The following is a 24,855-nucleotide window of genomic DNA, read 5'->3' as shown; positions in this document are numbered from 1 at the left end:
TCACACAGGGCATTGCGATCCTTCCCCCCAAACGTCCTATTAACTGGCCAGGTCACTCACATGCTGCTGTCATGCCCCATTTCTGCCCCTCCCTTGTCAGCCCAGATCTTTGAGGAGCAGAAATACCTGTGGAGCCCCCCTCTTTCCTTCTCTAGCCAGGCCAGGCTGCCTCGCCTGCCAACCACCTGCCCTACTAACCTACCACTAGAACTGCCCTGCACCCCCAGCCCAGCTACTGGGTCCCTGGGCAACATGGGTCCCTGCCTGGGGGCTGGGATCTCTGACCACTGCTAGGGATCCCAGGAGCCAGAGACTGAGATGAGGTAGTGGAGGTGGAAGTGGGTACCCCTGGTGAGGCCCCCCTCTGACCTTGTGCCCAAAGCCAGAGACTCCTTGAACCCACCCTGGGAGCCCACAGGTTCCTGAGGAATAGGAGTGGAGGCAGGGAAGCCCTTCCTGGGTCCTCTGCGTTCCTGAGGACCCAGGGCCTCCACCAGGAATGGGGGAGCTGCCCGCGGCTGGTGACAGCCCCCCTCATTCTATTTTAGGCTCAGGAGAGGTGAGAAGGCGATTTCCCGGGAGGCACTGACATCAATGCTGGGAACGGGTGACTCTCCCCTTCCAACCACCTGCACTCCAGACCCAGATGCTCAGAAAGGCTGAGGCCATTGTTCCTTCACGCTGGGAACCTCTTAGGGGTGAGGGGGCTCTCGGAGATGAGGACCTACTATGCGACATTCCCTGACAATTACCCAGGAGGGAGAGACTGGGTTCCTCTTTTTATAGATGGGGAAACGGAGGCTCCAAGAGGCTGCTGGAGCTTCCCAACGTCATATAACTAGCTGGTCAGAGGTGCATTCCATACCCAGGGCCCCACTTCTCTCTGGCCCGCTCTGGCCCCACCTCTGCCTTTTATCTTGGATCTGGAGGAGACTGGTCCCTCTGGTCCCTCTATTTCCCCTCCTCCTCCCCACACACAGCACCAGGTGCATCTGTCCTGCCCCACCTGTGCCATGGTCCAGGGCCAAGTCAGTAAGCTCTGAGCCCATGTGCTCCCAAAAGGATAGGTGGGTTTGTCTTTTCACAATGGAGGGCCCTGGGTGTGGGGGAGTCTGGATCCCCTCCTTCAAATGCCCAGGACCACACAGCAAGCCCAATCTGCGGCCTGGGCCTCCAAGACTGAGGCACATCCCTACCATGTGTGTCCCGGGCTCCTTGTAGGGGAGACCTTCCTGAACCCCCAGAGTGACTTCTGGGCCAGCTCCAGTGGAGGCTCAATCTTATGGTCCTTGGCCCCCGAGAGTTCCTCATCTTCCTGAGTTCCCAGCTCTAAACAGGTCCTGCTGGGCATCTTGGCCCTCATCTGACCATATCCCATTCCTCAGCCCGAGGCCCCATCGTGTCTTGCATGCCAGCTCTGCCACAAGCGCATGCCTTTCCCAAGTTGGAAGCCATTTCAATTCCCTCACGCACCAAACCAAGGGTCCAGGGGGGGAATCCCACTGCGATGGTGGGCTCCTTTGGCCCCTGTGCCCCACTGCCTGTTTCTCCCAGGAGGAGGCCTGGGAGCTCCGAAAGTAGAGGTTGGTGGTCACTGTTTCTGTCTGATGTCACCCTCAGGGCCGCTCCTGCTGAGGAAGCTTTCAGGCTCTGGTCCCGACCTCCCTTAGGCCCCACTACCAGGAGTTCTGGGCCTCCTTCCCCTAGTTCTCCCTGCCCTGTAGCCGATTCTTCCCTCCAGCGTTTCTGCACAGGGGCTACGCTGGGTTGATGTGGAGCCAAGACCTAGCTAGTCTAGCAGCTGCAGGTAAGGGGTGGGGGTCGGGGGGAGATTCAGCTGCCTCAGTCCTGGGGCAGAGTGATGAGTGGTGATTCCTGCCCACGGAGGACGTTCAGGCCCTGAGCCCAGTCCGTGGAGCCTATAGCAGAGACCACACCAGGCAAGGGGGCTGGGATTCTGCTGGGGTCCAGCCCCAGTGGTCCAGGGGTTCCCAAAGGTGTGGACGGAGTCGGCGAAGAATGATTTACACGGAGACAGTGTTCAGAACTCTCTAGCTTTCCTTAGTCTCCGTGGATCTTCCCTGTGCCTGGCTGAGGCCACAGAGAAAGATCCCAAGGCAAAATGGCTGTGTGACCTTGAGCAAGTCCCCAACCTCTTTGAGTCTCAATTTCATCTGTGAAAGGGGGGGGGGGGGCGTAGAAAAGCCCTCCTTCACAGTGAACTGATGAGCCTCAGAGAGGTTGGGGGACTCGAGCTACTGGATTAATTTATCCTCCAGTGCCTGGTGCACAGAAGGGGCTCGCACCATCCGTGTTGACCTTAAGGTGCCAAGGAGAAAGCCCAGGACCCAAGGGACTCCTTTATGGCTTGGGGGCCTAGGCGCCCTCTCTACCCAGAGCATGGAGAGACTATGCCTGGTGACGTGACACTGGTGGGTGGAGCGCAGCAGAAGTGCCCACAGTATTGGGACAGGGACTTCATTGTTTTCACCCAGATCCCAGCGCAGTGTCTGCCCTTTCCTCCAGTGGAGGACCACTCCTGTGGTTGAATATTCCTCCGGGGAGCCTCATGCTCCCCCCGTTTTCTGACCGGACCCCTTCTTTAGTCTCTGCAGCTCTTGCCTCGGAGTTGTAGGCATCCAGGTGCCAAAATCCTGGGGCGACACCCATCCTTGGAGAGCTTCATAGTGGCACAAAGGTAGTCATGCCCTGAGGGCCCGGCATGCTATGGGAGGGTGCAGGTTTCCTCGCCCACATCACGGATCCTCCTAGAGTTCTGGGAAACCACCCCGGAAAGTGGGGACCTGGGTAGGAGGTGACTCACAGAGCCCTAAGCAGCATCATCCACAGATTTACCCTGGAGATGAGGATGCGAGTCAACCATCCAAGGTGAGAGATTAGTGAAAATGAACTTATTGAAATGTCTAGGAGGGAGCTCACAGGTGTGTGTGTGTGTGCACGCCCGTGTAGGTGGTGGCAATGCCAGTTTACTGAGTGTTCGCAGTGTGCCAAGCTCTGGCCCAGTACCTCCAAAGGTCACAAAGTGGCAGGATCCAAATCTGAACTCAGAACTCTGTGGCCTGAAGGCTTACACTACAGGGTTCACAGAGAATATGGAATATAAACTTGAAGAGAGGGGCATTCCAGGTCAGAGACCAAGAGCAAAAGACTCACTATGGTTAGAGACACAAGCGGATCAGCCTGCCTGGATGGGGTCCGGGCGGAGGGGGAGGGGGCATGGCAGGGAACACCAGGAAGCTGGGTGGGTGTGAGGAGAGGATGGTCAGCAGGGAGTGAATAGGGGGACGTGGGACTGGTTGGAGTGGCTGGCTGAAGGGGTAGGTGTTAGCGAATGCCAGGAAAGACAGGACAGCGGGAAGGGGAGTCAGTCTTGGACCAGGAACGAGTTACCAGGTAAGTGTTGGCAGCAGGATGGGAGTGGTGTGAGGGATTGGAAGGAAGGACCCTTGAATTCATGTCCTCCAAGCCCCTTTCTTAGATAAGGAAACAGGCTCATAGTGAAGGGACTTGCCCAGTCAGAGTGAGTTGGGGTGTTGGCAAGACCTGCCTTCCCATCCAGCCCAGGTGAAGATCAGAATTCAGGAGGTCAAGGCCAGAGCTACCAATTCAGGTCATAACTTCAAGTGAAAGAGCCCGTGTCTACAGGCAAGAACAAGGATCCCAGGCCCTCTTCTGGGGAAGCAGTGAGGCTGGAGGGCTCATTAGAGTGGAGTGACTCAGGGCAGACACCACAGGCCTATGCTGAATGGGTGCACTTAGTAAAGAGGGGGAGGCTGGAGAGAAAGGCGACCAGGCGAAGCTGGGGCTGCTAGGAATGGGGGAGCCAGGGTTCAAGAAAATGGGAAAGGAGAAAAGAAACCTGGCTTTGGTAATGAGCAGCTGATCCAGTGACCTTGGAATGGACAATGCCAGCGGTGCTTCCATGATGGAGGGCGGGAGGGGGCGGGAGGTGCAGAGGAGGCGGCTATGGCTATAGACCAAGGAAGTAGCCAGAGAACAGGAGGGAGCATTCCTCGAGCTACTGGATCAATGAGAGTGTTTTCCAGGCTGGAGCTTTCAGGGGGAGGGAAGGAGAGCTGGGGAATCCGAGGAGGAAATGGATGAGGCCAGCAGGGGTGGGGTGAACACAGGGTTGGCCTGACTTGGGGGTGGGGGCGAGGGACACTGCTTCCTAAGTCAGATGTTGAAGAGGGACTGAGTGGGATGAGGCAGAGGCTGCTGAGGGTGAGCTAAGCTCACTGGTTGAGAGGGAGGGAGTAGGAGGCTTTAAGCCCCCATGTCAAGGAGTCACTGAGGGGCCCAGTATGTCAAGTGGCACCCTTCTGTCCTGGGTCCCCTCTAAGTTTATATCCTGGAGGCCGGAACAGAGACAGAGCTACGGTGAGAAGGAGCCTTGGGGCTTGACCTGGTTGAGATGCGATATCCAAGGTCACAAGCGGTGAGACGGGAGGGGAAAGTCACACAGTTGGATGTGAGGCCCTGGGCAGATGGTGACAAGGGTGTCAGAACCTGGTGTCTGGGAATAAGCAGCAGGTGGAGTATCAGAGACAAGGTCTGAGGCAGAGGTGGGGGATCCCCTCACCCAGGGCGGCAGGATCATAGGAAAGGCACTGGGAGACGAGGCATCCCCATGTGTCACATCAGGAACCAGAGGAAGCCGTTGTCAAGGCCCCGGGGAAGGGGAGAGGGCCCTTAGCAGGGTCCTCGGAGGAGCAAAGGCTCCCGGGGAGGGGGTGCTGAGCATGCCCTCTCCAGGCCGCCACTCAGAGAACAGAGCCAAGTGAGTGCTCGGAGTCGGAGACGCAGGCCCACCTGCCCTCAGCCCCCGGGGGCTAGGCCTCTGGGGAGGGTGGCACTCACACAGGCTCCCTCACTTGCAGGAGGCTCCTGTCCTGCTAGCCAGTTACTCTGTCCCCATCACTGGGCCCTCAGCCCGGCCTCAGGTCGCTGGAGGGCAGAGGAAGGCCCAACACTGTTCTCCAGCCCCATCTCTTAGCTATCTGTTATTAATGAATTTATTTACAGCTCCTGAATCAAGATTAATTGTGAAATTTAACAGGAATGGCATAAAAAGGCCAAACATGACCTCTGTGAGGGTTGTACACACACACTTGCTCTATTTCCAAACTAACAACTCAGGTCCTCACCCGCAGCTAGGCCCCCACTTCTTCCTCCAAAATGAGAACAGAATAGCACCAGGCTCTGGTAGCTCCAACATTTAAAGAGACAAGCACACAGAGGCAGAGAAGGGTGAGAAGAACCACAGTAGAAAAATGTAATAAAAAAAATGTGGCCAAAAAATCGATAGCAAACTCATCCCCATCTCCAGATTAATGGCTCGGCTGAAAAGAAGTGGGGGGAGGTCCTTGGGGAGGGAGGAAAGTAGGGGATGGAGACGTTGGCAGGTGAACCACTGACCCTGGAGCAGAACCCCGGGGTGGGCAGCCCAGACTGAGGCAGGAAGAGTCCAGAGGGGTCTGTCCCCAGAGGGGCATCTGGCCATACGTTGGGCTCAGGGGAAAGGTCAGTGCTGGGCCCACTCCGAGTGCAGGGAGGGAGCTCGGTGAGTGCAGCAGCCGAGCCCCTCCTCTGCTTCATATGTTCCTGAGATCTGTGTGCACAGCGTGGGGTGCTGGGGGAGGGGACACAAACACAGGCTTTTGGAAAGCAGGAGAGAGCCACATGCTTGTGAGAAAGGAGGGGGGGAACACCTACCCTGGGCTCTGCGGGAGCAGGAAGCCAGGCCAGGGTCCTGCTGCTCCAGCTTCTTTGTCATCCCTTCCTGTGCCAACCTTGCCTCTGCCTCCTGGCAGGTGGGCAGCTGGCAATGGACGGACTATCCCATCACAGGTCACTGCCCCATCAGGATCATGGCTGGAGATCGGGTAAGAGAGGGCAGCCCTCAAGCTGACTCTCTTGGTTCTACCTAAAGATGGGGTGGTGGGAGGACTCGATGTGTCCACCCTGCACTTGGCCATGACAACAGCTGTTCACTTGGACTTCAAAGGCCAGGCTTCAGGCTCCTCTGGCTCCATCAGGGAGGCTCTGGGGCGCTGCTCCTTCGAGTATCTGGGCTGCCTTGGCTGGGTGAGCAGCAATCAGCAGAGGTATAACTTATATTTGTGCACCTGGCCCTCGAGTTGGGAGCTGTCCATGAAGAGCTGCGTGCTCCAGGGGACTCACAGGAGCAGTTTGCTGCTGGTGCTGGGACACAGGGAGGCAGGGGGCTGGGAGAGGCTGGCTCCTCCGCTGGCAGGCAGAGGGAGGGGGAGGTAGCCTGGCTCTCTGCAGGCCCCCCTGTGGGTTATGTGCCTGCAGCCAAGTGCAGGTGGGCTGACAGCTGGCCCGGAGCTGCCGAGCAGCTGGGAAGTTGGTCAGTCTGCTGAGAGCAGGGGCCAGGGGCTGCACCCTCAGAACCCTCAGATCCTGGGGAACATCCTCCTCCGGGCCAGGGGGGCTGTGTGGGCCAGAGCTCTGCTGGCCTGTCTGAGGGCTGCCAGGGCAAGGGGTCTGGGAGGGAGAGGCTGGTCTGTGGGTCGCACAAGGGCAGGGGGGAGGTCAGAGGCCTGGACTCAGGGCCTGGAAGGGGAAGGGAGAAGGGATGCCTGCCATCAGTTGTCCTGGTGCCACAGGGGCTGAGGGCTCTTGAGACAGAGAGCGAGGCTTGTGGCCAGGAGACCCCTGGCCTCTTCTCGGCATTGCCACTGGGGAACGGAACCTTCCGCTTGTGGCCGACACGTGCTGGTTCTGGGCCAGGGGAGAGGTCCGCAAGCTCAGAGCTGGTCAGGAGGCAGCGACAAGTAGGGCTTCTGGACAGCACTGTCCCTGGGGGGTCCACAACATTAACTGAGCCCCCCAGGTCTTGGCAGCTTGCTACTGGTCCGAGCATCTCACCAGCCCCCACACGTTCAGCTGGTGACTTCCTGCAGCCCACCAGCCCATCCTGTTCGTGGATGCTGGAGGCCTGGGGGCCGTCTTCCTTCCTCCTCCTGGGAGATGCTGCCCCGCCATAGGAGGGCTGGCTGGGAGGCACCGTCTCAGGAGACAGAGGGTCACGATCCGAAACCGGGGAGCCTGGCTGCCTGTGGGGACAGACACACCCTGTGGGCCACAGGCTCAATTCCAAAGCAGGCAGTCAGCTGGGGTCCTCCCGGGCCGGGCTGCGGGCAGGGTGGGGCACGCATGGTGCTACCCTGCTGGGGTTTAGGTGCTGAGGAGGCCTGTCCGCTCTGGGGCCTGTGAAACGCTCGCTCTTCGGGTCTGACTGGCAGCAGTGGACAGCGCTGTCTGCACCTCTCTGGGCTCTGTGGCCTGTGGTCAGGGATGGCCCGAAGCTACAGGCTGTCCCATTTAACAACTTCCCAGAGGAGGCTGTGCCCTTTGGCGGCTGGAGGAGGCAGCACAGAGCCTGGCCGTCCAAGCTGGGCCCAGGAAGTGAGGCTGAGGTGGAGACTTGGGCTGAGAGGGGAAGCCACAGCTCCTGGTGGAAGCTCAGAGAACCCTGGAACTCCCTGCAATCCCTTTCCGGGGGTAACTTCTAGAGGCAGAAAGACTTGCTCTTCACCCACCCAGAGTCCGCCCTCCACACTTCTAGACGGCCAGACAGTCACATGACCAGACATGACCGGGAGTGTGACGGCTGAACTCTCTCAGCCCCCACAGCTGTGGCAGGGCTCACGCTCAGGAAGGGAGGGAGCCGCACCCTGGTCTGGCTCCAACCCAACTGGCTAAACACACATGGAGGTCTTTCCCACCACTCACATCTAAAGTGAACCAAATAGAAGGAGACTGGAAAGAAAGGTGAGGAAAGAGAAAATAGCATAGCCTGGTCCATGCTGCCACCAACCTGAGGTTCCTTCCCACCTAGAGAGGCAGCACCAGAAGAGTGAGGGTGGAGCCATGCGCCCCCGCCCCTGCTGGCAGGGCGGCAGCAGGGTGCTCACCTGGGTAGGAAGGGGGTCTCCGCAAAGCTGTGGCTGAGCTGGGCGATGATCCGATCGACTTCTGCATACGGGTGGGCTTCTCGGGCAAAGCCCTGGTGCTGGGCACTCTGGAGATGCTGCCCGGGGTGAGAGGAGGCACAGGCGTTAGACAGGGTAGGGTGCCAGCAGACCTCCAGCCACACCAGGGAGACGGGCAGGAATGGCTCTCAGAACAGTCTGGGAAGCGGCTGCTTGGTGGGAAGGGGCTCACCCCATGGAGCTCCTCAAAGGCCTCCTGGCAGCACTCGCAGTAACCTTTCTTCCTCCTGGGCGCGGTGCGGGTGGCTGATCGTGGGCGTGGCTCTCGGTCCTTGGGTCCTCTGGGGAGGGTACGGGGGAAAGTGGTCACTGCTGGGGCCCTCGGAGCAGAACTGTTGCTCTAGGGCCTGGAGCCCAGGCCAGAGATGAACTGAAACCGCCACGGAGCTGGGCAGGCGCAGGCAGGCCTGCCTACACTTGGCACCACTTGTCCAAGGATGGCAGGAGCGGCGACGAGGAAGATGAGACCTCCCATGGGCACCCTGTCCTAGCTCTGCCTTTCTCCGCCCGCACATCTCAAACCACAGGTGAGAACGGGTGGTGGTGGCTGACAGCGAGAATCCTTGGAAGAGCAATTCCAGCTCTGTGCTCACACCCAAACCCTCGTTCATTTGCCCTAAAAATGAAGGGGACAGGCCTCCACAGTAACAAGGGGGCTGTACTGCCTTTGACCTCCTCCACCTTAAATGTCCCCTGAGCCGGCCTGTCCCTCATGCTCACTTGTCCCCTGCACAGCTGCCATCTTAACTGAGGACTTTCAAATCTCTTTCTCAAACCTGACTCCTTGTCTGAATTTCAATCCCGTTTTTCTAATGGCCTGTGGGCCATTGCTATGGGCAAACTCAACAAATCTAAAATATCCTCCTTTAAGGACTTTCTAAGTATGACACAAAACCCAGGAAACACAGGAAAAAATAGGAAAAAAACTGATAAATTTAACTACATGCAAATTTAAAAAATGTATGCACAGCAGAAAACAAGCAAAGTTAAAAGACAACCCACAAACTGGACGAAGTGGGGTCCGTGTTATTTATAACACTACAGCAAAGGGCTCATTTCCCTACTACATGGAGGGCTCTTTACAAATCCATAAGAAAGTGATCAATAACTGAAGAGAGAAATGGGCAAATGATATGCAGAAGATGCACAGAAAGAAATACAAATGATCAAACAAAACAGACTGAACCTCATTCATAGAGAAAAACATGAAAATTCTAATTACACCGAGATCACGGTCTTGAACCTATCAGATTGGCGTAAATCAACAAGCCTGACAGCTCTCAGGAGTCGCCACGGGATGTGGAAACAGGCTCTCTCCAAGGGGGGTGGGGGTCAGAGTGGTTGCTGGCATCATCTCCATGTAAAGCAATTTGGCCGCATTTATCAAAATTATAAATGCAGGCACCCTTTGACCCAGCATTTCCACTTTTAGGAATTTACTCTGCAAATATACTTAAACAATCAAATTTTCTTTAAAAAGACTATTCACTACAGCCATAAAAGGGAATAAGGATGCTGTTCAGGTACTAATAGGAAATTAATCTAAGATAAAGTGGCAAAAGCAAGATCAAGCACAGCAAATATTAGGCTGTTCTTTATGTGAGAAGAGGGAACAAAGGACACGATGTACTTCTGTGCACATAAGCCAGGGGTCCTCAAACTTTTTAAACAGGGGGCCAGTTCACTGTCCCTCAGACCGCTGGAGGGCCGGACTACAGTTTTAAAAAAAACTATGAACAAATTCCTATGCACACTGCACATATCTTATTTTGAAGTAAAAAAAACAAAACAAAACGGGAACAAATACAATATTTGTATTTGCATGTGGCCCGCGGGCCGTAGTCTGAGGACCCCTGACATAAGCCATCTCTGGAGAGAGACCTACGATCTGGAGATTAGAGGATGGTGGTGGGAGGCTTTTTACTCTAAACCCTTTGTAATGCTTGAATTTTGAACCAAAATAATCTTTTATTTTTTAATCCTCACCTAAGGATAAGTTTAGAGATAAAGGGAAAAAGAGGGAGGGAGGGAGGGAAGAAGGCGGGGGGGGGGGGGGGGGGGGAGATAGAGATAAATAATTGGTTGCCTCCTGTACGTATCCTGACTGGGAATTGAACCTGCAACCTTTTGGTGTCTGGGATGATTTTCCAATCAACTGAGCCACCCGGCCAGGGCCAACACAATCACTTTTAAATTTAAAAAATTAAACATTTCCTTCCAGATTTCTCTCACACACACACACGGAACCCTGGCCAAAGTCCTCAGGATGCTTCTCATGTGCAGGTACCAAAGCTTCATTGTTTCACCATCTTCCTTTTACAATTGTGGCTGCTCTGCGATTCCCAGGCCATCTCAGGTCTAGCACCACCTGCCAGCCCAGCCCGCAGCCCCCTGGCTGGCTCTCTCTGGTATCCCTTCCACCTTCTAGGAAAGATGTGAAGGCACCTGAACTCCACCTCAGCTCATCGTTTCTTCTCCCCTCTGCCTACTGCCACATTCCGTTCTCTTTCCTCCCACTGCACCGCTTCCTTTGTCTGCTGGTGGGGCTGCAGGCTCTCCTTGGCCCTGGGTCCTCTCGGCCTGAGTCTGCTCCGTCCTGTTCTCCTGGTCTATGAACTAACAACTCTGTGGCCCGAAATTAGAACAGGTCCGAGAAGGCATCCAGACCCTGCACCAAGCCGAGTTCCTTCTGCACTTTGGTCAGTGGAGGCTTCCATCACACATCTGCAGAGCGGGAATACCGATAAGCCTATAAGCCAGTCTGATATGTATCAAATTGCCCAGGGAGCTTGTGAGGATGCATCTTTGGGGGCTCCATAATCAGAGACTGTGATTCTGTAGGGGTGAAGTGGGGTCCAGAAGCCATTTTTAATGGGACCTCAGGGGGCTCTGATTGAAGGTGGTCTATAGATTTGAGTTTCAGAAACCAGCCAATTGTCCTCTGGACACCAAATTCTTCAGTAGGGCTGGAGAACACCAAGGAAAATGAATGAACTCTCCTTGTGTCCCTCTTCTCTGGGCTAAGTTCCCAGAATAGACTTCGCCTAAGGAGCTGACACATGGCCATTCCCAAATCTGAGCAGCAGGCCCCCGAGGGGCAGGACCTTGGCCTGTCACCAGCCCTTGTTAATCAGGAACCAGAAAGACCCACCTGGTGTGGCGCGAGCTGCCCGGGATCGTCAGGGCCTCAAAGGGACTTGCATCTTTGGGTCCCAGAAAAGAAATTTCAGGAAAGGATTTAAACTGATGGTGGAAAGGACGAAACTTCCTGAAACACAGAAAACTTCCACTTTGACTACAGTGGCGAAGGGAAAGGGTGAGGAAGGGGTGCCAGCCCAACTCCCTGGAGTTCCAATCCTGATAAAGTGGACTCTCATCCGCACATCTTTCAGGTTGTAGAACAAAATTCCCATCAGCCTTACTAGGTGAAATTAATACTTACGCTCTCCCTGTCTACTTTCTATTGCCTCATCGGAATGCTGCAGCCACCCCCTGAGCTCTGAGCTGAGTGGAACAAGTCGGGTAAATGAAGCCCAAAAGGTTCAGGAACTTGCCTAAAAGCTCACAGCTAGTATGTGGCCAACGCCAGACCGGAAGCCACATCTCCCGACCCTTCCATTTTGTTTCTTGACCCTAGAACAATCTTTGGGGACTCCAGCCTCACAGAATCTAAATGGAAGGGTGTCTGAACCACAGCAGTGATTTCCCTGCTCCACTTAGAGCAACACTTGCTCTGGGCTGGTCCTCGGCACCCTCTGCAGGGGAGGGTTCTGAAGAGAAAGGAGGCCCAGTGCAGGTTCCGGATGTCGGGTACTGGGTGGTTTGGTGCTCTGCCTCAGGTTGCTCACATTCAGCTCGGAGCCAGATCTGATCATGTGTGGACACTCAGCAAACCCCGTGATAGAGCTGCGGGCACCCCGTGTTTGGTGCCATGGCCTGTGCTCCAGGGGGAGTGCAGGCCATGGTTCCTGGGTGGTACTGTGAGAGCCCTCTGGCCTCAGGAGTGCATTAACAGAGTTCTTGGACCCTTAAAGGGAAAAGGGTGCCCTCCACAGCCCTGGTACCCCATTTCTTTCTCTTCAAAGTTGTTTTGTTCCTGCTTAGGAGGCTGGGATGCTGAGGTTGGAAAGGCTATGAGGCTTTGAAGAGCACCTGGTTCAGAACAGCACATCAAGAGAATCACAAGAAACCAGCTCCACCCGGATCTCCTCTGTTGCCTATGATGCTAGGGGCACGCAAGTACGTGTACCCCCTCCAGTGACAGTGGCATCACCTGTGCCTGCCTCGTGCAGGGAGAGATCCTGAGGCACTGACAGTATCTCTCAGCTGCCGTCTATGAGTCATGACTACTTATATTTAACTGCTTGTGAAGGGGCTGGGATTGACAGACAGGACCCCATCCCACTGGAACTGGACAAGATAGCACCTCATTGCCATCCCTACGTTCTTTCCACTCATTTCTGGGCCACCAAGACCACGTCTGTACTGTGTGCAGGGCCTGGAGGATGGGCAGGCATGCCAGGCTCCCAGGGCTGGGTCTCCAGCTACCCTGCATGAGGCTGAGGGGCCCAGAAAATTCTGGTCCCAGGTCCAGATGAGCTTTTTCTTTTTTCAAAACCCTTTTCTTTTGAGAGAATTATAGATTCACATGGACTTTGATCTAGTACTTACTGAAAAGTCAGCGCTAACCCAGGTGGCTAACAGCTCATCAGGTTCTCATCAATGGACTCTCCCGCTCCAGGTACAAAGGGGCCCCAATGGTGGACAGGGCAGAGTGGAGAGGGTGCCGGATGGCCTCAGCTGAGGTTCATTAATGATGTGGGAATGTGCAAGTCCTACCCTTCTCTGCCCTCAGTTTCCCCACTAGGAAGAGGATGGACTCTCTCCCACTGAGAGCGGTCATGAGACGGCACGTGCCAGGAGAGGGCCCTGCACAGCAAAACAGAAGGGTTTCAAGTGCAAGGGAATCCCAGCACCACCCCAAGCACCTCACTTCAGCCGAGATGACTGCACCAGCCCTGCACTGGCCCTAACAACCATTCGATAGCAAGTGTCAGCATACACCTAGGAGTAAATGAGATCATAAAAGCAGAGCATTAGGAGGTAATTCACACACAGGGCCATCAACCTCCAGCTCATACCAAGGGGAGTGCCGGCTGTGCAGTGCACCCTCAGAGGCCCCCCTGGTCTATGCGAGACTTCTCCACGACGGGAGAAAGTGGCTTCTGGGAAGACACAGGTGCAGGGCTGAGGGGCTCCATGACCCCACGCCAGCTTGGGACCTGGCCTCCGTGTGGGCCTGGTGGGGGTGAGGGGACAGGGAGGAGCCCCACTCACCTGCTCTCATCTTCGATTTTGAGGAACGGTGCCTTCAGTCTGGCCACTGGAAAGGAAGAGGGCACACATTAGCCACCTGTCTGCTCCAGCTCAGGGCCCGCGCGGCCCACACAGGAAGTGCCGAGAGGCAAGGCCCTGCCAAAGCCGAAGGGGCGCTCGGAGCTGGAACACGTGCTGCCCCAAGGTGCGCCTTTCCATTTGGGAGACGTGAGGCACCCACTCCCATCTCTCCCAGCCTCCGCCCGGGGAGAAAGAGTTCCACTATGGGGGGGGAGAGGCTGCAGGGTGCCCGGGGTCCTGGCACGCCCTCCCTCCGCAGGATAGAGGAGCCTCCTGCACGTGGCTCCTGGAGGCTGTGACTGACCACCAGAAACCGAGCTGAGCGGGAGAGACCCACCCGCTGCTGCTTTCTGCTAAAAGCTGCTTCCCGGACCTTCCCTCCCAGTGTCAGGATCCTGAGGGGCCCCACAGCTCTTGAGGGGAATCGGCTACCTCCTGCACGCCCCCTACTGGGGATCGAGCCCACAACCCAGGCATGTGCCCTGACCGGGAATTGAACCGGGATGCCCTGTCCTGGTTCACAGGTCGGTGCTCAAGCACTGAGCCGCACGGGCTGGGCACTGCCATTTACCGAGCACCTGCCCTGTGCCGGGTCTGTTACCTGCCCCTGCCCGTTTGTGCCACATCCAAGGAGGTGGTGAGGGCTCCTCCCATCACTCCCAGCAGAATTCCCCATGAGGACCCGGGTTTATTTTGGGGCGGGGGGAGGGGGCAGGGAGGAGCAGAGAGGGAGAGAACTAAAGAGTGTTTAGAGATCTTAGCAGAAGGATGGTAAAAAAAAACATCAAAGGTAAAATCTGGTTCATGAACAAAATAGGGCAAAGGGGTTCTGGGAAGACAAATTTGGAGTGTCAATTCATCAAGAGATCCATCCCCTCCTAGCTGGTTAGCTGCACGGGGCACCCAATCTCGTCGGCATCTAGAAGCAGTTCTACCCTCCCAGGGTGACCAGAGTCCTGTCAAAGGGGCTGGAAGCCTGGGCAGAACTACCAGCTACCAAGTCTCCAAAGAGGATGGCACCCCACAGCTTCTAGACCGGTTCGAGAGGCCACCAGCGCCCAAGCAACAAAAGCTGCCTTTCTCCCAGTAATTACTTCTTTCGGGGCGAGTCCTTGTCTAATTAACGGAGACAGTTATTAAAGTCAATTCCCCCACAGGTTTCCTTGAATTTCGAACACGAGAGGTGCCAAGTGACTTTTCTTAGCTCCTGCTTGTGCTCGAATAAATGCCACTTAAAGAGCATCTTCGGGAGAAACATCCAGGAGGAACCCTCCTGCTGCCCAAGAGGAGCTGGGAGCCGGGCCTGTCAATCTGCCTGTTTGTCAGCTTCAGGGAGCTGGCATTTCTGAAAGTGGGAGGCAGCTGTTCAACTGCCCACTCCATGCTGAATCAGAGGAAAAGGATGGGGAACTTCAGCTGATGGCCGGGAACAGCCACAGGACGCAGGAGCCAGCGTGGCCGCGGGGGGTCTTGGCGCGCAGGAGAAGCCCCAGCCCAGCAGCTCTAGATGTGCTCATGGATGCGCCTCCTCTGCCTCTGTCCTCTCCAAAGCCCAGGCCCCGGAAACACGATGGGACAACACGACCTGGACTTGCTTTCTGCCGCAGAAAAGTGAGCAGGTGCTGCCACAGAGGGAGTCGCAGGGAAGCGTTTAGGAAGGGAGGGACTGCAATTAGATGAGGAACAGCTCCCACACTGACCTTTCCGTGTTCTTGACTCTGCGGGACACGTTCCCTAAATGGAAAGGGAAAATAGGTTAAGGGGGTCGGGGAACCGGGCTGGTGAGCGGAGTGGCTGTGAGTCTGCCCCACTTTGCTTCCTGTCGTCAGCTGGGTTCTGAGCTAGAACTGACCTGAGTACAATGGCTCCCTCCGCCTCCCAAGGGGCACAGTGAGCGGTGAGCATTGTGTGCAAATCTCCAGCTGACTTTGTGGAGGGAACGCAGGCGCAGGCGGGGGCAACAGCGAGAGCTGTGGGGCCCCACAGCCTGTGACGGGAGGAGCACTCACCACCTCCCTGGATGTGGCACAAACGGGCAGGGGCAGGTAAAGACCCGGCACAGGGTAGGTGCTTAGTAAATGGCAGTGCCCGGCCGGTGCGGCTCAGTGCTTGAGCACCGACCTATGAACCAGGACAGGACATCCCGGTTCAATTCCCAGTCAGGGCACATGCCTGGGTTGTGGGCTCGATCCCCAGTAGGGGGCGTGCCGGAGGTAGCCGATCAGTGGTTCTCTCTCATCACTGAGGTTTCTCTCTCTCTTTCCCTTCTTCTCTGATATTAAAATAAATACATAAATAAATAAATAAATAAATACATGGCAGCTGGTCAGGTGGATCCGGGCCATCCAGGCATGCTGCCATTCCAGGCCGGCTTACAGGACAAGGGTGAAGACAGTGCCTTTTGCTTTCCTGTGCCCCCGACTGGTGGTGAAAACCAACATTTAGGCCAAGGTCAAACAAAGCTAATATTAAAAACTAAACGGAAAAAAATAAGGAATCCTTTAGGGTTGGGGATGGGCAAGATGAGAGAGCCAGTGAATCCATGACTGCAGACCTCCTACAGGCCACACACCCAGGGCAAAGACACCCAAAGCAGCCTTCCACATCCCCTCACAGATCAGCAGACGGTGCCCAGAACTCACTCCAAAAGACTCCCAAGCATCTACACAAAAGATTATTAAGTGGACAAAGCCAAGTAAAAATACTGTGCGTTTGCATAAAAGGGAGAGTTTTTGTACGTGCACGGAGTCCTGGAAGGATACCTGGTGAACTGTTCATACTGCTTATCTCAAGGAGGGCGGTGGCTGGGGAACAGAAGTTGGAGACGTTCACCATATACCTTTTCCAATTGTGACAATGCAAATCTATTTATCATCATCACCTATTCTGCTTCCCAGAGACCCCTAGACCAGAGGGTGCAGGGCAAGGGGCGCCGAGGCTGAGTGCTCCACTGGGTGTGCATGTGGTTTACTCCTGCTCTTGGTCCTGCTCCCAGGATCCAGGCCCTGAGTGCACCTGCAGGGCTTAGTCCTTCCTCAGATTCTGGCCGGGTGAAAGCTCTGTGGCTTTAAGTTAGTCCCGGCTCTCTGGATATGATACACACAGTTCTAATTCCAGCAAAGGAAGGAAAAGCCAAACCAGAATTTGGACTATAGCAGCTATTTCAAACCACACCTCCCACCCCTGCCCCCACCCCTGCTTATCTGTAGGCTCATTCCCAGGCCAAGAGACGTCCCCAGAAAGGCAGCCTGGCCAGTAAGCCATGGGCATTTATGTTTTCTGTGGGCCAGGACTGTCCGAGGCCAGGCGGCACTGAATGCCTAGTGCCACAGGGGACCTGCAGGGAGACGAGGACCTCAGGGATGAGCTAACCAAGAGGCTGCACTCCTCTCACTTTTTCCAGAATGGCCAGGAGCAGAGGCTTGGGTGGCCCATAGATTTACTAAAGCTGTCAACAGTTTGCAAACCGTCCATTTGCCTTCAGTTCAGCAGGATGACCTACCTCTGGCTTCCTTGGCCCTTGTTTCTTCACACATAAAGCATCTCGAGAGAGCTGCTGCACGCGCATCATCATTTCTGTGGAGAAAACAGAGGGCCGTGGCTAAAGGTTTCCACTCCTCATGTCCCCAGCAAAGCCCCTTCCTGGGGACTAGTCTCACCAGGCCTGGCACATTGGATCACACCGGCCTTGCCTGCCACCTTCTGGCTACATGTCACCTTTGCACCTGCTGATAAAAGAAATGGGTGAGTCCTCTATCCTGGAAAAGGACCTAAGCTGGCTTCATGCTCTTTTGTAGCACTGAATACAACTCCTTTTCTTAAAAATCCTCATCCGAGGAGGATATGTTTATTGATTTTATTTTTTAGAGAGTGAAGGGGGGGTGGAGGGGGGAGAGAGAGAGAGAAACATCGATGTGAGAGAGACACATCGATTAGTTGCCTCCTGCATGCGCCCCGACTGGGGCCAGGGATCCAGCCTGCAACCAAGGTACATGCCCTTGACCTGGAATCAAACCCATGACTCTTCTGTCCACGGGCTGACGCTCTAACCACTGAGCGACCGGCCAGGGCAGTTTATTGACTTTCTAGCTCTCCGGCAGATCTCAGGCTGGATCTGACCAGCCCCTTCAAGGATGAGAGAAAAGCCAACGTGCAGTGAAGCTGGATATGAGGGCCAGTCACTGCCAGCCCACTCAGGACAGCTGTTCCGGTGCAAATTTATTACAACCTGCAAAGAGGTGTGAGGCAACCCCATCAAGAAGAAAGAACATGAGGTTTAGTTGGGCCAAACCAGGCTGGAATGTGGATCACACTACTCACTCCTGGAGAGACTATGGATAATGTACTTAATCCCCCTAAGGCTCAATCTTCTCATCAGTACACTAGGCAGGGGACTGCGGTGAGAATTAAATGAGGTTAATTCCTAGCACAGAGTAAATACCCGGTAATCGGTCATGGATATTAGGGTTATTTCCTTATTTGTAAAACGAGATTACTCCGTTAGCTTGAGGCGTGCTGTTGAGTGGGTTAAACAGGATAGCACCTTCTAGTACATACACTCTGCTATTGTTACAGCTGGTCTCCACACCCTCCCACCTTTGTGGATCAACACGATAACAGCATGCCTGGCTTCCAGCCAGCTTACAACTCCGATCCCTCTAAAAGCAGACATTCCCAGTCAGTCACCAACTCCGCCCTCCGTAGGAGCCCTGGGCAGAAACGGTACCGTCCACATGCAGAATCTTCACTCCCCAGAAGCGGGCATTGGTCAGGAGGCTGCTGGGGCTCCCGCTGCCTCCTCCGCTGCTGCTCTCCTGGAAAGACGAAGCAGAGTCAGGCAGGAGCAGGAGCCGCCACGGGGCCTGAACACTACGGGGACAGGTCGTCCTGGCTTCTGGGGGCTCTGGGTCATCCGCATGGAGGGATGTTGTGGGGAAGAGTCTATCCCAACCCTCCATATGGGCTGGCCACACCTGGAGGGGATGGACTGCTGGTCTACCCGCACACTCTGCTCCGGCCACCTTGTGACCGGGAAGGAACACATGCTTATGAGAGAGCTGCTTGTTGGGAGGGCCTCTGTGAAGAAAGCTCACAGAAAGTAATGCCCACCAGGGACGATCACCATCACCCAGCAGGAAGCTACGCTGGCCACACTTTTCCTGCTCTGCTGCCCAAATCTGACATCACCCTCCCTCATCACAGCCAATGCACCCAGCCTCATGTCACGTTAATGACTCCTCTCACAAGATCACGTTAATTAATTCCTCTCCTGCCACTTAACTTGAATGGTTCTGGGTTCTCACAAAAGGTATAAGCAGCTACTTTGTAAAAGGTTTACGGTCTGGCCCTGGCCGGGTAGCTCAGTTTGTTAGCGTATTGTCTCGATACGCCAAGGTTGTGGATTCGATCCCTGGTCAGAGCACATACAAGAATCAACCAATGAATGCATCAATAAGTGGAACAACAAATCGATGTTTATTTCTCTCGCCCCTTCCCACCCTTCCTCTCTCTCTAAAGTCAATAAATAAATTTTAAAAATCTTTAAGAAAATAGGTTTACAAAGTCTAGCTTCACATCCCACAGCATCCCTCCAAGATTCTCTTGGTAGACTCTGAGTCGGAAAAATCAAGGAGTCAAATCCTGGCTCTACCACTGACACCCTAGGTGGCTCTAGACAAATTACTTAACTTCTCCGAGCTCCACTTATTCATTTGTAAGAAGGAAACAACAATACATCTCATAGGTTGTGTGCTTTGTGTTAGTAGAGCCGACCCTTGAACAATGCAGAAATAAGGGGTTCTGACCCCTGTGTAGTTGAAAATCCACATAACTTCTGACTCTCCAAAATCTTGTCCCTTGGTATTCATTGGGGATTGATTCCATGACTTCCCACAGATACCAAAATCCACAGATACTCAAGTCCCCTATATAAAATGGCATAGATCAATGAATACAGTTGGCCATTCACACCTGCGTACTCCCAACCATGGATCAAAAACAATACAGGTATTTACTGAAGAAAAAAAAAGCCCACATGTAAGTGGATCTGTACAGTTCAAGCCTGTGTTGTTTGAGGGTCATCTGTACTTCAGAAGAACCTTGGGACCCTCAGCTCACCTGATTTCTGATGGCCTTCTGCAGTAGCTCCTTCCCTCTGCTCATAGGTACCTGACAGGAAGAGAAGAGCAATGAGATATGTTATATAAACCACCTGTGCAAAAACAGATATTTACACAGGTGCTGGCCAGGAGTCATGTCTTGGAAAGCTGGGAGCAACCACAGCTCAGGAGTGGCCGAAATGAGAGCCTAGAACCTTTTGGAGGTCAAGGTAGACCCACACCCAAGTCAGATCATCCATGGGTAGCTGTGGCCTGGACCCTGGTGGAGAAGGGCATTTTTTAAAAAAAAATATTTTATTGATTTTTTACAGAGAGGAATAGAGAATTAGAAACATCGATGAGAGAGAAACATCGATCAGCTGCCTCCTGCACACCTACTGGGGATGTGCCCGCAACCAAGGTACATGCCCTTGACCAGAATTGAAGCCAGGACCCTTCAGTCCGCAGGCTGACGCTCTATCCACTGAGCCAAACCAGTTAGGGCAGAAGGGCATTTTGAATTCACCAGAGATCAAAGTGTTACAAACGTTCTAAGACTTCCCTTTAAGGGTCTCCGCACTCTCCACTGATAAGTGTAGGCCAATTCCAACAAGCCCTCTCTGGTTCAGAGGACCCTCCTATTGTTTCTGAACCCCTGACTCTGCAGTCCCATAAAAAGGGACAATCTATCTATCTATATATATAAAAGGCTAATATGCTAAGTGTCCGACTGTCCGACTGGTCGCTATGATGCACACTGACCACCAGGGGGCAGACACTCAACACAGGAGCTGCCACTTTAACCATGCTACAACATGAATGAACCTTGAAAACATGCTAAGTGAAATAAGCCACAAACAAAAGGACAAATATCAGTGATTCCACTGATATGAGGTGTCTAAAATGGGCAAATTCGCCAAAACCGGTTTGGCTCAGCGGATAGAGCGTCGGCCTGTGGACTGAAGGCTCCCAGGTTCGATTCCGGTCAAGGGCATGTACCTGGGTTGCGGGCACATCCCCAGTGGGAGATGTGCAGGAGGCAGCTGATCGATGTTTCTCTTTCATCGATGTTTCTGACTCTCTCTCTCCCTTCCTCTCTGTAAAAAATCAATAAAATATATTTTAAAAAAAAATCTTTAAAGTTATGGCTTGAAGGAGTACCTCTGTCTACCTTCTGTTATATGGCAAAAACAAATGCTTGAGCTGTGGGAGTGGGGTAATGGTTACCCTATATAAATATGTAAGAGAGACATATCTATTGGTTGCCTCCCACAGGTGCCCTGTCCGGTGCCAGGGATCGAGCCTGCAACTGAGGTACGTGCCCTTGACCAGAATTGAACCTGCGACACTTCAGTTTGCGGGGCCGACGCTCTAACCATTGAGAAAAACTAGCTAGGGCTCCACGAGGTTCTTACCAAGTCTACGGGTTTCTGTGAAGGCCTGGTGTGGCTGCCCTTTGGATCGGCCATGGACGGTGTTTCCACTCTGACCTCGCTGGGGCTGGAGCTGGAGCAGCCTCTGTGGCTTGTCCCACTGCTCTCTGCCTTCGCCTCCCTGCGGCTGGACACGATGTAACTTACTTCTTTGCTCAGAAAACCCTCAATTACCTGAAACCAGATCACAGAGGTGGCTGAAAACCAAAGGCAGATGTGGAATCATCAATACTGAGAGGTTGGAGAGGAAATCTTGGCTGCTAGAAGTTCCAGAATCAATGTCTTTAAATAGACCAAACGCAGTTCTGCACTGGGCCCCCAAGTACACATCGTCCTGAAATATAAAAGCTGGGGTAGCAATGCTGATAACAGACAACTTTATTTATTTATTTTTTGTTAATCCTCACCCGAGGATGTTTTCCCATTGATTTTTTAGAGAGAGTGGAAGGAGAGGGAGAGAGAGAAACATCAATGTCAAACCCCAACCAGGGTCAGGGAACCTGCAACCAAGGTATGTGCCCTTGACCGGAATTGCACCTGGGACCCTTCAGTCCGCAGGTCAACACTGTATCCACTGAGCCAAACTGCCCAGGGCTGGTAGACAGTTTAATGGCTGTACATTCCTCCCATCCCAGTGTACCCACTCATTTGCAATGTGACTTTGCTGTTCTTTCTATCAGGAGGTAGAGGCCTATTCTTCATCCCCTTGAATGGGATTCCTGTTGTCCAATACAGTGGTGTAAATAATATGTGTGAGTTCGAGAGCCTAGGCCACAAGAGGCCTTGTAGCTTCTCCCTTCACCTTCTGGGAAACCCCGAGACCACTGAGTACACTGGCTGGTCTAGCTTACTGTATGTGCACACGATAGTAGACATTCATACAATGCATGTAAGAAGCTTCTCATACGTATGAGAAGCCAGAGAGGCAGCCAGCACTGACTGCCAGATGTGTGAGTGAGGTCAACTTGGTCCTTCCAGCCCAGCTGACCCTCCAGCCAAATGTAGCTGCAAGAGAAACCACCAAGCCAACCCAGAGAGCAGTGAGAAATAACTTGTTTTAAGGCCAAATCCTGGGGTGTTTGTTTGTTTGTTTGTTTTGTATAGCAAAGCCTAAATGATAGGAAAGACTAAAAGTTCAAAATTTTGGAGCTAGTTGGGGTGTATGACGGTCATTCAGTCCATCCCCACTGCTGAGTCTCTACATCCCCGAGTTTGTTAGAATGACAGCAAAGATTCTAAGTCTCCTCCAGCAATTTCCCCAGTGACCCACCGCTTTTGGGCCAAGCACTATCACCTATTTTCTAAACACAAGAGCTGTCCATGCCCGCCCTGACTACTAGTACCATATGAACCACATCTGCTTTAAAAAGATTTTAAAGAACTCAAACACAGCAAATGCTCTTTACCCAGAGTTGTTCACCACAGTGTTATTTGTAAGAGCTCAGATTTAGAAATAATCTAAATGGCCATAGGGTAAGTTAAGTAAATTAACAATCTACTCAAAAGAATATTATATTCTCATTACAAATAATGCATATGAGGGATAATAATGATAGGGAAGTGCTAATGTTTTAAGGTTATGGGCAAAAAGTTGGTAATAAAAATATATTTATGATCATAGCTACACAGAAAATAAGCTTTTTTTTTAAAAAAAGGATAGACTACAGAAGTAGATAAAAGGTTGCCCAGGGTTGGGGGTATCGAGAGGAAATGGGGAGACTGACATGGGCCTTAGTTTCTTTTTTAGGGTGATGAAAATATTCTAAAATTGACTGTCTAATCACACTTGGCCATCTCTGTGACTACACAAAAAAACCCCACTGAATTATTCACTTCAAATGGGTGAACTGTATCTCAATAAAGCTGTGAAAGAAAATGAAAGAAAGAGAAAAAGACTCCAGGAAAAAACAAATACATCAAAATGATGGTTTTGTCACTTGCAGCAGTTCCACGTTCTCTAACATTTCTAGAATGAGCAGATATTGTTTTTCTTCTAATTAGGGGGAGAAAAATGAACTTTATTTTAAAAAGTGGCTTATACTGAAAATTGCTTTGGAAAAATGTAGCAATACCACTGAAAACACCTGGAAGACAGGTATAATCCTTCTCCAGCTCCTGCCCTACAACCCGGGCGTCACAGGCGGGAAGCACTTTACATACCCCACCCAGCTGCTGGATTGCCTCCGTCAAAAACTGGAGAGTCTTGCCAGCAGGCAGATCCAAGTAAAAGGACCTTCCAGAAAAGGGCTGCTGCCTCCTAGCATCTGGGGAGCTCTTCTGGCATTTTTTCAGACAACCGGAAACTCCCAGCTGAGCCCCTAGGAAACAACAACAAAGAAGAACAAAGTGAGAAGCTGGAGATAAGAGGGAGTCCTGTAAGTCGAGCCGCTCTCACCGACAGCCTCTGTGTGGTGTATTAGTGTTTAAAAGGCAGAAACCGAACAGCGTATCTGTCACATTCCAGCACTAAAACTAGATGATACTAAAAGAGAGGGGAGGAGGGGAGGAGGGAAGTGACTAGGTGCTAAAATAGTTAGATAACTGAGGGGGGGGGTGTTTAAGATAAACTTAATACTTTATGGTAAAAATAACCATATAACGGTGACTATGGGTTTAAATATGCTTGGTTGTTCAACCAGGACTTCCCATCTGTCTGCCAATCTTGTTCATAATATCAGACTAAAAGCTCTTGTTTGACCTCTACCGTGAATTCCTAAATGATCCATGACATCCATTAACACATACAACACTCACACACAAACCACTAATAATTAAAAAAACCCAACAGGGCTAACATCTCTCGACCTTTTCCTCCCAAGAGGCTCTGGGGCAGGAGTAGCATATTTGACCTTGCATCCCTAGTTTTGATCTGTTACCTACCTAGGTCCGGAGCCCAGAGCCTACTGTCAGCCATTGAACCCTCCAGCTCAAGGCAATGGTCCCTGAAAACGAAGGACAAAACAGCTGAAGCAGCCCTGGCCCGTGTGGCTCAGTAGGCTGGGTGTCCTTTGGTGCACGGAGAGGTCGCCGGTGATTCCCAGTCAGGGTCCACGCCCAGGTTGCGGGCTCGATGCCCGGTAGGGGGCGTGCAGGAGGCAGCCCATCGATGTTCCTTCCGCTCACATCGATGTTTCCTTTTTTTCACCCTCTCCCTTCCTCTCGCTCTAAAAAACAGATAAAAAGATCAATAAAAATATCTGAAAACAAACAAAAACCCCCAGCTGAACCACCTTCACTAGCCTACAACCTTCCACCACCCCTCCCCCCACCCCCACCTCACCTCCCAAACCCCGCACAGTCCCCAAAGCGGGTACCAGGAATAGCAAGACTCAAGTCCATCCCTACCCACATTCCCATCTCAACTCCGGAGACACCGTCCAGGCAATGGTGACCTCAGTTCCTCCGTCCCCTGTAGATCTCTGTCCACTCAACTCCTGTGGCCCCTCCTGGCCCACTACCGCCCCCCACCCCCGCCCCAGCTTCTGCATCTCTCCGCTCCACTTTCCGACCCGTTATCCTCTTTACAATTCTTTTAAAAAATACATTTTTAAAAATTGATTTCAGAGAGGAAAGGAGAGGGAGAGATAGAAACATCAGTGATGAGAACCATCCATCGGCTGCCCCTGCACGCCCCCTACTGGGGACCAAGCCCACAACCCGGGCATGTGCCCAGACCAGGAATCGAACGGTGACCTCCTGCTTCTTAGGTGGACGCTCAGCAGCCACGGAGCCACGCTGGTGAGGCCCGTCTATAACTCTTTTGACCCCTTTTTGCTTTCCTTCTTACCCCTTCTCCCCTAGCCGGCATGCGTACCCTTTCCCGGTTCCCCCAAATATCCGGCTTTTCTCGGCCTCCGTGCTCCTCCTTCAAGGCCGCTCTGTTAC

The 24,855-nt window shown here is 53.1% G+C and overlaps 1 protein-coding gene across 1 annotated transcript; it reads right to left on the bottom strand.

Annotated features, from left to right (window-relative positions):
* Window positions 1-5,040: 5,040 nt before the first annotated feature.
* Window positions 5,041-24,458, bottom strand: DBF4B (DBF4B-CDC7 kinase regulatory subunit). The gene is made up of 13 exons (XM_070393527.1): window positions 24,439-24,458; window positions 23,851-23,912; window positions 23,131-23,288; window positions 20,953-21,144; window positions 19,557-19,607; window positions 18,166-18,253; window positions 16,942-17,015; window positions 15,140-15,173; window positions 13,380-13,425; window positions 11,194-11,310; window positions 8,215-8,323; window positions 7,965-8,080; window positions 5,041-7,103 (listed from the first exon to the last, which is right to left on the bottom strand). Exons 1-13 carry the CDS (start codon window positions 24,456-24,458, stop codon window positions 6,326-6,328), a joined length of 1,845 nt encoding a protein of 614 aa, XP_070249628.1. The 3' UTR covers window positions 5,041-6,325.
* Between the last annotated feature and the right edge of the window lie 397 nt (window positions 24,459-24,855).

The sequence above is a fragment of the Myotis yumanensis genome, unplaced genomic scaffold (assembly GCF_028538775.1).
Source record: "Myotis yumanensis isolate MYYU_CA2020_CCGP unplaced genomic scaffold, mMyoYum1.0.hap1 SCAF_16, whole genome shotgun sequence".
NCBI lineage: Eukaryota > Metazoa > Chordata > Mammalia > Chiroptera > Vespertilionidae > Myotis > Myotis yumanensis.
This window is presented reverse-complemented; position numbering and strand designations above follow the sequence as displayed.

What these genes read in the sequence shown, in the direction of transcription:
- DBF4B (XM_070393527.1), bottom strand. Translation starts at nt 24,458, where the DNA reads ATGCAGAAGCTGGGGCGGGG. An exon ending in AAAATCGAAGATGAGAGCAG is followed by an intron (nt 11,311 to 13,379) that starts GTGAGTGGGGCT and finishes TCTGTGTTTCAG; the next exon opens with GAAGTTTCGTCCTTTCCACC. An exon ending in GGCAGCTCGCGCCACACCAG is followed by an intron (nt 8,324 to 11,193) that starts GTGGGTCTTTCT and finishes TACCCTCCCCAG; the next exon opens with AGGACCCAAGGACCGAGAGC.